This window comes from Salmo salar, chromosome 11, assembly GCF_965601325.2.
Source record: "Salmo salar chromosome 11, fSalSal1, whole genome shotgun sequence".
NCBI classification, from domain to species: Eukaryota; Metazoa; Chordata; class Actinopteri; order Salmoniformes; family Salmonidae; genus Salmo; species Salmo salar.
In genome coordinates this window covers 4,909,670-4,924,111 of record NC_138301.1, presented here as the reverse complement: position 1 = coordinate 4,924,111, position 14,442 = coordinate 4,909,670, and the positions used below count along the sequence as shown (strand labels likewise).

Here is a 14,442-nt window from a genome sequence, read left to right as displayed (position 1 = left end):
ACATACTTCTTCCAACCTACACTGTGAATGTTTAACCTGTTGGGGCTAGGGGGCAGTATTTGCACGGCCGGATAAAGAAACTTACCCGATTTAAACTGGTTACTACTCTTGCCCAGAAACGAGAATATGCATATAATTAGTAGATTTGGATAGAAAACACTAACGTTTCTAAAACTGTTTAAATGCGGTCTGTGAGTATAACAGAACTCATATGGCAGGCCAAAACCTGAGAAGATTCCATACAGGAAGTGCCCTGTCTGACAATTTGTTCTCCTTCTGTGGCATCTCTATCGAAAATACAGCATCTGTGCTGTAACGTGACATTTTCTAAGGCTTCCATTGGCTCTCAGAAGGCGCCAGAAACTGGAATGACGTCTCTCCTGTCTATGGGCGAAAAACAGCAGGAGATTTTGTGAGTGGTCAGGCTGAGAACAATGACACTGGAGATGCGCGTTCATGAGAATTCTCAATTTTTTTCTTTCAGCCTTTGAATGAATACAACGTCGCCCGGTTGGAATATTATCGCTATTTTACGAGAAAAATTGCATAAAAATGTATTTTAAACAGTGTTTGACATGCTTCTAAGTACGGTAATGGAATATTTTGACATTTTTTGGTCACGAAATGTACTCGCGCGTCACCCTTCGGATACTGACCTGAACGCACGAACAAAACGGAGGCATTTGAATATAACTATGGATTATTTGGAACCAAAACAACATTTGTTGTTGAAGTAGAAGTCCTGGGAGTGCATTCTGACGAAGAACAGCAAAGGTAATCCAATTTTTCTTATAGTAAATCTGAGTTTGGTGAGGGCCAAACTTGGTGGGTGTCAAATTAGCTAGCCGTGATGGCCGGGCTATATACTCAGAATATTGCAAAATGTGCTTTCGCCGAAAAGCTATTTTAAATTCTTACACCGCGATTGCATAAAGGAGTTCTGTATCTATAATTCTTAAAATAATGTATTTTGTGAACGTTAATCGTGAGTAATTTAGTAAATTCACCGGAAGTTTTCGGTGGGTATGCTAGTTCTGAAGATCACATGCTAATGTAAAAAGCTGGTTGTTGATATAAATATGAACTTGATTGAACAAAACATGCATGTGCTGTATAACATCATGTCCTAGTAGTGTCATCTGATGAACATCAAAGGTTAGTGCTGCATTTAGCTGTGGTTTTGGTTTTTGTGACATATGCTTGCTTTGAAAATGGCTGTGTGATTATTTTTGGCAGGGTACTCTCCTGACATAATCTAATGTTTTGCTTTCGCTGTAAAGCCTTTTTGAAATCGGACAATGTGGTTAGATTAACGAGAGTCTTATCTTTCAAATGGTGTAAAATAGTCCTATGTTTGAGAACTTTGAATTATGACATTTGTGGTTTTAAATTTGGCGCTCTGATTTGTCACTGGCTGTTGAATAGTGTGGGACGATTTCGTCCCACATACCCTAGAGAGGTTTTAAATTATGTATTCAATATAGACAAGAAAAATACAATAATTTGTGTGTTATTAGTTTAAGCAGACTGTGTTTGTCTGTTGTTGTGACTTAGATGAAGATCAGATCAAATTTTATGACCAATTTATGCAGAAATCCAGATAATTCCAAGGGGTTCACACAATATGTCTTGCCACTGTAGACCGCAACACCGCCCTTGTTGGCATTTCTGTATTTTCGGTAAAGGTTATAACCATGTATTGCTACCACTGTATCAAAGGTATTATATAAGTGAGTTTCAGAGATAGTCAGAATATGAATGTCATCTGTTACAAGCAAGTTGTTGACTTCATGGACCTTGTTTCTCAGGCTGCATATGTTAATATGGGATATTTTTTGCACTTTTCTGGGATGCTTGATTGTTTTAATGCTTTACTGGGAAGCGTATCAGAAGTAGACTTGATAGGGCAGGGTGAGCTGCACAAAGTGGGATTCCTACTAGGACACACTGCCTCAGTGCTAACATTAACTGTGTTTCATAGGCTCATGATTACTGCATCCAATAGCTGTACGATTAACAAAGCCATTCAGGGCAATTAGGGGGACATAAATTAAGTTACTTACATTGTGTCTGCCAAACCCCCTAGGATAATGTACAGTCAATGCAACATTATGATGACTCATTATCAAAGGTAGGGAATAGCTCATCTTGATAAGTCATTGTTTCAACGCAGCCTTAAAATGTGTGGACAGAGTCCAGGAGCTATTTTGTGACATTAACAGTAACTGAGAACTCGAAAAACAAGTATAGCCACACAATGTTAGTTCTCCTACAAAATGTGGTTTTGGCTGTTATGTCGTTACTCATTTGTTTGAATGAGAAATGCTGACCACCCCCACTCTGCTCGTGACTCACTTGAGATAAGTCATCGAACCAGAAACGGGCAGAGGTAAACATTGTGTTTCTGTGAGGGATTGCTAATTTCAGTGTGTGCAGGGTGCAAGATTTGTGGATCTCTGCAGCACCTACTCTGAGATTATATATCCATGGACCAGCAGTCTTAACAGGTGCTGATCTGTGACTGTACAGTCAAGAGTTGAATTATTGGCACCATTGATAAAGATTCGCAAAAATACTGTATAAAACACTACTAAGATGTATTGTATACTTAATTTAAAAAAAAAAATTATGCTATACAATTGCTCAGAGAAAGATGTTTTGTTTAACAAGTAATACTTTAATTCACAAAAAGTTAGTGCTCAAAATTACCCCAAAGTATTAGTATCCGGAATCTAGGTAAGACCCAAGTGCAGACTGTGTGATGTAACAATGTTTATTGTAACCACAGGGGCAGGCAAACAACAGGTCAAGGCAGGCAGGGGTTGATAATCCAAGGCAGAGACCAAGGTACAGGACGGCAGGCAGGCTCAGGGACTGGTCAGGCAGAGGTCGGTAATACAGAGGTGGAGCAAAGGTACAGGACGGCAGGCAGGCTCAAGGTCAGAGACAGGCAGTGGTCAGGCGGGCGGGTCAGGACAGGCAAAAGTCAAAAACCAGGAGTACGAGAAAAAGAGACTAGAGAAAAACAGGAGCTGAGACAAAACGATGGTAGGCTTGAACTGGCAACAGACAGAAAACACAGGTATAAATACACAGGGGATGATGGGCAACACCTGGAGGGGGATGGAGACAAGCACAAGGACAGGTGAAACAGATCAGGGCGTGACAATTAGTTCATTTTGGGAAATATATGAATTGCCATTGTTAGCATCACAAAATTGTATCTATGCCTTATACACCTGAGTAAGGAAGAAGAGACAACTAGTAGACAATTGGCTCTTAATGATGAAGACCTCATTCTAGATTGAAGATTGGCGTGCACATCTGAGGACTTGTCATGGACCAACAACACCACCACTTTTGTCAAGAGGACGCAACAGCATCTCTACCGCCTAAGGCGGCTGAAGAAATTCATCGTGCAACCCCAGGTCCTCTTCAAATACTACCGCTACACCTTGCATCACGTCCTGTATGGGAATTGCTCCGTCCACTACCGCAAGGCCTTCCAGTGGGTGGTGAAGACGGCCTAGTACATCACTGGGACCGTGCTCCCACCCATCCAGGACATCTTCTTGAAACGGTGCCTAAGGAAGGCCCGTAGCGTCAAGGACCCCACACATCACAGCCACGAGCTGTTTACTCCCTCACCGTCGAGCAGACAGTATCAGAGCATGAGGTCTGACACCAAAAATCTCAGAGACTTTCTATTTACAAGCCATCAGATTGCTGAACACTTGAACTGAACTGACCATCTGCTCTGATTCTCCGCACACATGCACTCACTCGCACCACACAGATACAGTGGGGGAAAAAAGTATTTGATCCCCTGCTGATTTTGTACGTTTGCTCACTGACAAAGAAAGGATCAGTCTATAATTTTAATGGTAGGTTTATTTGAACAGTGAGAGACAGAACAACAAAAATCCAGAAAAACGCATGTCAAAAATGTTAGAAATTGATTTGCATTTTAATGAGGGAAATAAGTATTTGACCCCCCTCTCAATCAGAAAGATTTCTGGCTCCCAGGTCTCTTTTATACAGGTAACGAGCTGAGATTAGGAGCACACTCTTAAAGGGAGTGCTCCTAACCGCAGCTTGTTACCTGTCCACAGAAGCAATCAATCAGATTCCAAACTCTCCACCATGGCCAAGACCAAAGAGCTCTCCAAGGATGTCAGGGACAAGATTGTAGACCTACACAAGGCTGGAATGGGCTACAAGACCATCGCCAAGCAGCTTGGTGAGAAGGTGACAACATTTGGTGCGATTATTCGCAAATGGAGGAAACACAAAAGAACTGTCAATATGCCTCGGCCTGGGGCTCCATGCAAGATCTCACCTCGTGGAGTTGCAATGGTCATGAGAACAGTGAGGAATCAGCCCAGAACTACACGGGAGGATCTTGTCAATGATCTCAAGGCAGCTGGGACCATAGTCACCATGAAAACAAATGGTAACACACTACGCCGTGAAGGACTGAAATCCTGCAGTGCCCGCAAGGTCCCCCTGCTCAAGAATACATAGAGGCCCGTCTGAAGTTTGCCAATGAACATCTGAATGATTCAGAGGACAACTGGTGAAAGTGTTGTGGTCAGATGAGACAAATGGAGCTCTTTGACATCAACTCAACTCGCCGTGTTTGGAGGAGGAGGAATGCTGCCTATGACCAAGAACACCATCTCCACCGTCAAACATGGCAGTGGAAACATTATGCTTTGGGGGTGTTTTTCTGCTAAGGGGACAGGACAACTTCACCGCATCAAAGGGACGATGGACAGGGCCATGTACCGTCAAATCTTGGGTGAGAACCTCCCCTCAGCCAGGCTCATTGAAAATGGGTCGTGGATGGGTATTCCAGCATGACAATGATCCAAAACACACGGCCAAGGCAACAAAGGAGTGGCTCAAGAAGAAGCACATTAAGGTCCTGGAGTGGCCTAGCCAGACTCCAGACCTTAATCCCATAGAAAATCTGTGCAGGAAGCTGAAGGTTCGAGTTGCCAAACGTCAGCCTCGAAACCTTAATGACTTGGAGAAGATCTGCAAAGAAGAGTGGGACAAAAATCCCTCCTGAGATGTGTGCAGACCTGGTGGCCAACTACAAGAAACGTCTGACCTCTGATTGCCAACAAGGGTTTTGCCACCAAGTACTAAGTCATGTTTTGCAGAGGGGTCAAATACTTATTTCCCTCATTAAAATGCAAATCATTTTATAACATTTTTGACATGCGTTTTTCTGGATTTTTGTTGTTGTTATTCTGTCTCTCACTGTTCAAATAAACCTACTATTAAAATTATAGACTGATCATTTCTTTGTAAGTGGGCAAACGTACAAAATCAGCAGGGGATCAAATACTTCCCCCCCCCCACAGTACACACACACACCAGCTGCTACCAGACTGTTATTATTATTGCTCTTAAAATACTGCACAATTTAAATACTTGCCCCCAAATCCACCCTTCCCCAAAACACAAATTTTGCCTTACCGTATTATACTTATGCTAAAATGTTTATTCTATTCTACTGAGCCATTTACTTGATGTTCGTATTCTTATCTTTTATTATTTCTTATTGTTGTTGCATTGTCAAGATGGAACCGTCAAGTAAGCATATTGTTGGACCATGTACATAGGACTAATAAAACTTGAAACGAATTAGTTGATTCATTTGAATAATTTGTGTTGTGGCTTGGCTGGAGAAAATTTTTTGTATACTGTGGCTCTCTTGAAACAGTTGGCCACACATTTAAAAAGTAGATTTAGTAGGCCTAAGTCCGAGTTTATGCTAGCTACATCATTTTTTTATATAGCATTTATACAAGGTAGAAACATTGTTTTTTTTGCAGAAAAATATAAAGAATGGCAGTTTCAGTGAGAAGCATAGCAACATCAAGCTTTGTAAGAGCTGACCCCGTTTTTTAAAGCCAAATCCACCCATTAGCCGCAGAGTCTACCTTTAAAAGTGCCATAATTGAAAATGTTTCCCATCATTTTTCAGTATTCTAATGTTTTTTGTTGTTGTGCGTTTTAGGATTGGCAATAAAGCTCTTTGGCCAAGCACACGAGTGATGGCTTTGGCATTGAAAGAAGGATGTGATAAGCGGAAAAGAACCCCATACCTACTGCAAAATAAAGTGGTGGATCATTGATGTTATGGGCTTATATTGCTTCCACTGCTCCTGGGACTTTAAGGTCAACAGCATCCTGAACTTTAAGTGGATCGTCCAACAAGACCATATCACCAAGCACATGTAAAATTTCACAAAGAAATGGTTAACTGACGACAAAAATCAACATTTTACAATAGCCATCTCAGTCTCGCTTTTCACACAGTGCAATGGCAACATAAGTGACATAGTATTCAGTGACATTAAAGGAATCAAACATTGAAACATTGTAAATATAAAAAAATGAACTAAATCAAGAACAAAAGAAGCATGCAGATAAAAGAAAATAAGAAACAAAAAAAATAAGATCACATGAAAATATCCGATAGGACTTTGTTTGCCCATGTGAGTGGAATAACTACAGTGCAGTGCTGTCATGCCCTGATCCGTTTCACCCATCTTGTGCTTGTTTCCACCCCCCACCAGGTGTCTCCAATTTGTCCCCATTATCCCGTGTATTTATACCAGTGTTTTCTGTTTGTCTGTTGCCAGTTCGTCTTGTCCCGTCAAGTCTTACCAGTGTGTTTTCCCATTTGAGTCTGTCTATTCGCTGTTTTCTAGTCTTTGACCATTCTGCCTGCCTGCCGTTCTATATCTCATTGACTCTGCCCTGGATTACTGACCTCTGCCTGCCCTCGACCTGCCCTGGCCTGTCCCCTTGTATAATAAATATGATGAGAACTGTACTATCCGCCTCCTGTGTCAGATCCTGAGTCGTAAGTGCATAAATGCATTCGGAAAGTATTCAGACCCCTTCACTTTTTCCACATTGTTATGTTACAGCCTTATTCTAAAATGTATTCTATACATTTTTTCCTCATCAATCTATACACAAGCGAAAACAGGTTTTTAGCCAATTTTGCAACAACAACAAAAAATATTTAAAATAATTTATTCAGAGCCTTTGCTATGAAACTTGAAATTGAGCTCAGGTGAATCCTGTTTACATTGATCATCTTTGAGAGATGTTTCTACAACTTGGAGTCTACCTGTGGTAAATTCAATTGATTGGACATGATTTGAAAAGGCACACAACTGTCTATATTAGGTCCACAGTCGACAGTGCATGTCAGAGAAAAAAACAAAGCCATGAGGTCGAAGGAATTGTCCGTAGAGCTCCTAGACAGGATTGTGTCGAGGCACAGATCTGGAGACGGGTACCAAAACATTTCTGCAGCTTTGAAGGTCCCAAAGAACACAGTGGCCTCCATCATTCAAAAACAGAAGAAGTTTGGAACCACCACGACTCTTCCTCGAGATGGCCGCCCGGCCAAACTGAGCAGTCGGGGGGAGAAGGGCCAATCGGGGGAGAAGGGCCTTGGTCAGGGAGGTGACCCAGAACCCGATGGTCACTCTGACAGAGCCCCAGAGTTCCTTTGTGGAGATGAGAGAACCTTCCAGAAGGACAACTATCTCAAATCAAATTATATTTGTCACACGCATTTAGCAGATGTTATTGTGGGTGTAGCGAAATGCTTGTGTTTCTAGTTCTAACAGTGCAGTAATATCTAATAAGTAATATCTAACAATTTCACAACAATACACAAATCTAAAGTAATGGAATTAAGAAGAAATAAATATTTGGGCGAGCAATATCAGAGCGGCATAGACTAAGATATAGTAGAATACAGTATATACAGTTGAAGTCGGAAGTTTACATACACCTTAGCCAACTACATTTAAACTCTGTTTTTCACAATTCCTGACATTTTATCCTAGTACAAATTCCCTGTCTTAGGTCACTTAGGATCACCATATTTTGGCAAGAACAGCTCAAATCAGCAAAGAGAAATCCATCAGTCCATCATTAAATGAAGACATGGTCAGTCAATACGCAAAATGTCAAGAACTTTGAAAGTGCAGTTGATAAACCATCAAGCGCTATGATGAAACTGGCTCTCATGAGGACCGCCACAGGAAAGGAAGACCCAGAGTGATGGAGTGCTGCATCAAATGACCTGGCCTCCACAAATCACCCGACTTTAACCTAATTGAGATGGTGTGGGATGAGTTGGACTGCAGAAAGAAGGAAAAGCAGCCAACAAGTGCTCAGCATGTCAGAACTCCTTCAAGACTGTTGGAAAATAATTCCAGGTGAAGCTGGATGAGAGAATTGTAAGAGTGTGCAAAGCTGTTATCAAGGCCAAGGGTGGCTACTTCGAAGAATCTAAAATATTAAATATATTTTGATTTGTTTTACACTTTTTTGCTAACTAAATGATTCCATATGTGTTACTTCATCGTTTTGATGTCTTCACTATTATTCTACAATGTAGAAAATAGTAAAAATAAAGAAAAACCTTTGAATGAGTAGGTGTCCAAACTTTTGACTGGTACTGTAGATATATCAAAAGCATTTGATAAAATATAGATTTTGGCCTTCACTACAGAAGCCCATAGAAATGCGTTGAATAACAAATTCATTTAAAAAAAATTGGTAGGCACAAAACTACCTTCATACTTCTATTAGTTTTTTTAAACCGGTACCAGTTACCTTCAGATGAGTCCCGTGACACTTGTGAGGGTCCTAGAGCAAAACGCACCCTTGAGAATATCCCCTTTCCACAGTGGAGTCCCATTAGTTTGTAACCAAAATGGTTTGGGCGCTACCAAACAGAAGTTGGCACATCGGCAGTACTTCAGACAAGTCTTTCTGACACTTGTGGGGGTTGTGAGAGTCTCCCCTTTCCAAAGAGTGGTCACGGATATTGCTGGGTATTTTTTTGTTATTTCCTAGTTGATAAAATTCTAATAGTTTGCCTATTTTCAGTTTTATTTGAATTACACAACTTTCCCAGGCCTTTATATCCTATAACACAGAAAATAATATGTTTTGTCATAACTGCACTGTGATTTTAATTAAGTGAAGAAAAAAAAAAATGTATATATAGAGTAGGGGTGTGAACGTTTAAATGTTAAAACGTTTAAACTAAGTTGGGATCCTTAATGTTAAGAAAAATCCATATCCGAAAGACTGTGTGTATATGTGTATATATATATATATATATATATATATATATATATATATATATATATATATATATATATATATATATATATATACACACAGTCTTTCGGATATGGATTTTTCTTAACATTAAGGATCCCAACTTAGTTTAAACGTTTTAACATTTAAACGTTCACACCCCTACTCTATATAATAATGTAAGTTTTCTTGAATTTGTTCTGGATTTGAGGACTGTGAAATGTGGCATGTCTAGTGGGGTAAGTGTGTGTGTCAGTGCTGTGTGTAAGTTGACTATGCAAACAATTTGGAATGAAGTGATGCATTCAGTCTCTCCTCTACCTTTAGCCAAGAGAGACCGTCATGCATACTTTAGCCCTCTGAAGAGCAAGACTCTTCTGGGCCAGCTGAAGTGTTTCTATGTCCTTCTTTGCAGCACCAGACCATATGACTGGGCAATAATCAAGATAATATAAAACTGGCATGTCTCAGGCTGGATACATTGCCATTCAGGTCTCCACCGAGTGTGGTTAACACCTCATGTTCCTTTTATCCTACAGTCGGTAGAGAAAGCAACTTGAGTGTTCCGAGATAAAACACTTAAGTTCTTCCGACTGGCATGGAAGTGGCTAGAATATTATGAAGTGTAAGGATAATTAGGAGTCTGAAACTAGTGTGTGAGATGTTCAACATGCTGTAGTGTTGTCACAATCCCAATATCATGATATGATACATTTTCCATGGCAAAAAAAGACAGACTAAACTCTATGGTCATTGACAAACCTGATTCAAGTAAAATGGTGAGCTATAGCTTGAAAAATTAACAAATGTGACAACATAAATCCACATTTTAACATTAAAACCATTTTCCTCAGGAAATTCAGTCTGCTTCATGTTTTCTTTCCTTACTTATTCAAAAGTACTGTGAAACTGAAAATCGTGACAATGCGAAAGGGAGTGTGTTACACTACCTGTTCCAGCAGGTCCTCCACTTTCCTCTGCCAGCCCTCCCTGGCCGCCATCAACTCCAGCTCCTTCTGCTGAGACAGCTGGGACAGGGAGGCTTGTCTGTCGGCCTCATATTCCTCCGTCAATTCCTCCTTCAGCAACCTCAACTCCTCCCTATAGAGTGGGTAAGGGGAAGGAAGGGGTAGAGAGAGAGAAAGAGAGACATTGATGATCCTGAAGCCTGAAACACTACATCTCAGATTCTGGGTTGCACAGCCATACTGGGTAATCTCATTCACCAGACACTTCAGCCCAATGCTTGAAAGGTCTACTGGATCAACAAGTCAAACATAGCCTTTGTAAACCCAATAGAAAGAGTGGGTAAAAGTCCTGGTCCAATAGAAAAAGAACCAATCTATAAATGTGTTCAACCAAAATGTGTCTTGCACATTTAACCCAACTCCTCTGATAAAAGAGGTGTAGGGGGCTGCCTTAAATCGATGTCATCATGCCCGGGGAGCAGTTGTTGTTGTGGGTTAACTGCATTGCAGGCTCGGGGATTCGAACCAGCGACCTTTCGGTTACTGGCCCAACGCTATTAACTGTGCTTCTACACCTGCATTGCTTGCTGTTTGGGGTTTTAGGCTGGGTTTCTGTACAGCACTTTGTGACATCAGCTGATGTAAGAAGGGCTTCATAAATACATTTGATTGATTTGATTGAACCGCTAGGCTACCTGCTGTAGCCATTGCCCCTAATCAATCATCTCCCTCCAAACCCCTCCCCCTTGGCTTTCTCTCTAATAAATAATCTCCCTCCGAACCTCATAACCCATTCCCCTATCTTGTGTACCTCTGATTCGGAGCCACGCCTTACAGTCATGTGATTCGCTAAAATCAAATTCTGCCAAACAATTTTTATTTATTTAGTCACTACCACATAGGCCATATTTGAGTTGTTATTCCAGGCTTATCTGCACTATGCACAATAGCTTAGGGACAATGTTACCTACTGGCTGACATAAAGGCCTACCTCAGAGCATAAGTCCATTTTTGGTCCAGGTCTTCAGCCATTTTGTCAATTTTCTGCTTCTCCTCTGTCCTTATTGACATTACCCTGGCTTCATGCTGCTGTTTCTGGGTTTCAATCTCCTCCTGGACACGTGGACAAACCAGAGACAAGTTCAGGGAAGTTGAGGCATGATACAATATCAGTTATGAGTACAGAAAAGGGCAATGGAGTTAAACATTTGGTTAAAAAAATATATACTGCTCAAAAAAAATAAAGGGAACACTAAAATAACACATCCTAGATCTGAATGAATGAAATAATCTTATTAAATACTTTTTTCTTTACATAGTTGAATGTGCTGACAACAAAATCACACAAAAATAAATGGAAATCCAATTTATCAACCCATGGAGGTCTGGATTTGGAGTCACACTCACAATTAAAGTGGAAAACCACACTACAGGCTGATCCAACTTTGATGTAATGTCCTTAAAACCCAGGGCCAACCGCACCAGCATATAGTCTCACAAGGGGTCTGAGGATCTCATCTCGGTACCTAATGGCAGTCAGGCTACCTCTGGCGAGCACATGGAGGGCTGTGCGGCCCCCCAAAGAAATGCCACCCCACACCATGACTGACCCACCGCCAAACCGGTCATGCTGGAGGATGTTGCAGGCAGCAGAACGTTCTCCACGGCGTCTCCAGACTCTGTCACATGTGCTCAGTGTGAACCTGCTTTCATCTGTGAAGAGCACAGGGCACCAGTGGCGAATTTGCCAATCTTGGTGTTCTCTGGCAAATGCAAAACGTCCTGCACGGTGTTGGGCTGTAAGCACAACCCCCACCTGTGGACGTCGGGCCCTCATACCACCCTCATGGAGTCTGTTTCTGACACATGCACATTTGTGGCCTGCTGGAGGTCATTTTGCAGGGCTCTGGCAGTGCTCCTCCTGCTCCTCCTTGCACAAAGGCGGAGGTAGCGGTCCTGCTGCTGGGTTGTTGCCCTCCTACGGCCTCCTCCACGTCTCCTGATGTACTGGCCTGTCTCCTGGTAGCGCCTCCATGCTCTGGACACTACGCTGACAGACACAGCAAACCTTCTTGCCACAGCTCGCATTGATGTGCCATCCTGGATGAGCTGCACTACCTGAGCCACTTGTGTGGGTTTTAGACTCCGTCTCATGCTACCACTAGAGTGAAAGCACCGCCAGCATTCAAGTGACCAAAACATCAGCCAGGAAGCATAGGAACTGAGAAGTGGTCTGTGGTCACCACCTGCAGAACCACTCCTTTATTGGGGGTGTCTTGCTAATTGTCTATAATTGCCACCTGTTGTCTATTCCATTTGCACAACAGCATGTGAAATGTATTGTCAGTGTTGCTTCCTAAGTGGATAGTTTGATTTCACAGAAGCGTGATTGACTTGGAGTTACATTGTGTTGTTTAAGTGTTCCCTTTATTTTTTTGAGCAGTGTATATTATTTGCTTCTCAATGAGGAGAATCTGCAGTTTAGACTGACAACAAAAGCAAGATTATAATGATAAATGTTCCACTTTGTTTTTCTTTGGATATACTCTGTAATTACACATCAACCCAAGCTATTAACCAGGGACAGGTTTGCCAAAAGCATCTTAAGGCTAAGTTAATCGTTAGAATCTCCGTTGAAGCGTCGCAAAGTTTCAGAGCCGTTTCCCAAAACTATTGTAACTAACGTTGCACTTGAAAATGCTTGTAAGCTAACGACTGCCTCAGATCACTCATAGACCTAAGTGCATCATTACTTTACACAGAAGATCTCCACTAAAAACAGAATCAAAATGTTTGTCTCGCTGTGTCCACCAATGACTTTGTTGAATACAGGAACTCGCTCTGCCATTTCCTGTTTACTCAAATTTGAATAGTTCGCTGAACTCCAGTTTATAGGACAAAACAAGCAATGTATAGTGTAGAGAATCACTGCACCATTTAAACCGTTGTAAAATATATTTTTAATAACCCCCAAAATTGTGTTTTTAGCTGTTTGAAACTGGTGTACAAAACCAAAAGTAAAAGACACAAAAAAACGTATGAATGGGAAGCATAGAAAGAGCGAGAATAGAACAGATCAACCACTTCTTAGAATTGCTTTCAATGGGAATGACAGGTCTATAACTCACATTTCTATGTGAAATTGGTTGGGTCTCCCAAAAAATGACATATTGCAGCATTAATCAATTTAGTTATTTTGCCAACTGTAGGCTACTGTGATGTGCACAATGATGTACCAACTGTGATTTTTGTCAATTATTATAAGCCAAACTGCCTAAATAATGGTAGCCATACACTCTTAGAAAAATTTATTCCTAAAGAGTTATTTACAGAGGGATAGGGTGTACCCAAGAACCGTTTCCATTTTAAGATAGTAGCCAAACCTCAAAAAGGTCTTCAGTTTTGGAGATACCCCTACCTGAGCTAGAACAAAACACAACCATGTCTATTATGTATCCCATATTTTAAAAGTATGGTTGTGTAAAAATATTTTATGGCAAATTTAAATTTATAGATATTGTAAACTCAAAAAGTACAGAACATGCCTGGCTGGAGGGTGAATCGGCCACCTTGAGTATCCAAGATGGCGTAGCAGTGCAGACGTAGTTTGTCGTTCTCCCGTGTAAATTTTGTATTTTTTCAATCTCTTTTTCCATTTTTAAATTAAATATACCTTCCGGCAACCCTTATAGCCAGAACCTCCATCAGGAGCTAGCCATCAGGAGCTAACCAGCTAATTAGCTACTAGCTATTTAGTCATGGTTAGCCACTGCTAGTGGCCTTTACCTTTTGCACAGACACCAGCCGCTTTTAGCCTGGATAATGCTTGCCAGCCAGCCAGCATCGGGACTGTTTTTCTCCACTACAACACCAGATTCCTGCCGTAAGCCCTGGACCATTACTCCTGATCATCACAGCTAGCTAGCTGCCCGAGTGTCCCAGCCCCGAAGCTAGCTTTGAGCCAGGCCCACCTCCCGGCCTGCTCAGTGGACCCTATGATCACTCGGCTACACTGCTGATGCCTCCCGGACTATTCACTAACACGACAAGAATCCACTACACAACCGTATTCTTGCCGTAAGCTCTGGATCTTTGCATCAGATCATCGCTGCTAGCTAGCTGCTACCGAGTGGCTATAGTGGCTAATGCCCTTGTCCCGAAGCTAGCACCAGTTAGCCACGAGCCAGGCGCATCTCCCGGCTAGCAAACAAAATTACTCCAGATACAATACCTCCTTTGCCAACGGGCCTGGACCCTTTGTCGACACGGCCTTTATCGGACGTCGGAGCAGACGCTTCTACTAGCCCCGGCCTGCTAACTT

At 41.6% G+C, this 14,442-nt stretch overlaps 1 protein-coding gene across 2 annotated transcripts in view; it reads right to left on the bottom strand.

Moving 5' to 3' along the window:
* Positions 1–14,442, bottom strand: part of fam184aa (family with sequence similarity 184 member Aa) — an 85,519-nt gene that overhangs the window by 43,362 nt on the left and 27,715 nt on the right. For both annotated transcript variants that reach the window (XM_014126183.3, XM_014126184.3), the window contains exons 8-9: positions 11,113–11,234; positions 10,104–10,254 (exon numbers count right to left, since the gene is read on the bottom strand). In XM_014126183.3, coding sequence (XP_013981658.1) covers positions 10,104–10,254; positions 11,113–11,234 — 273 coding nt within the window. The remainder of the gene's footprint in view (positions 1–10,103; positions 10,255–11,112; positions 11,235–14,442) is intronic.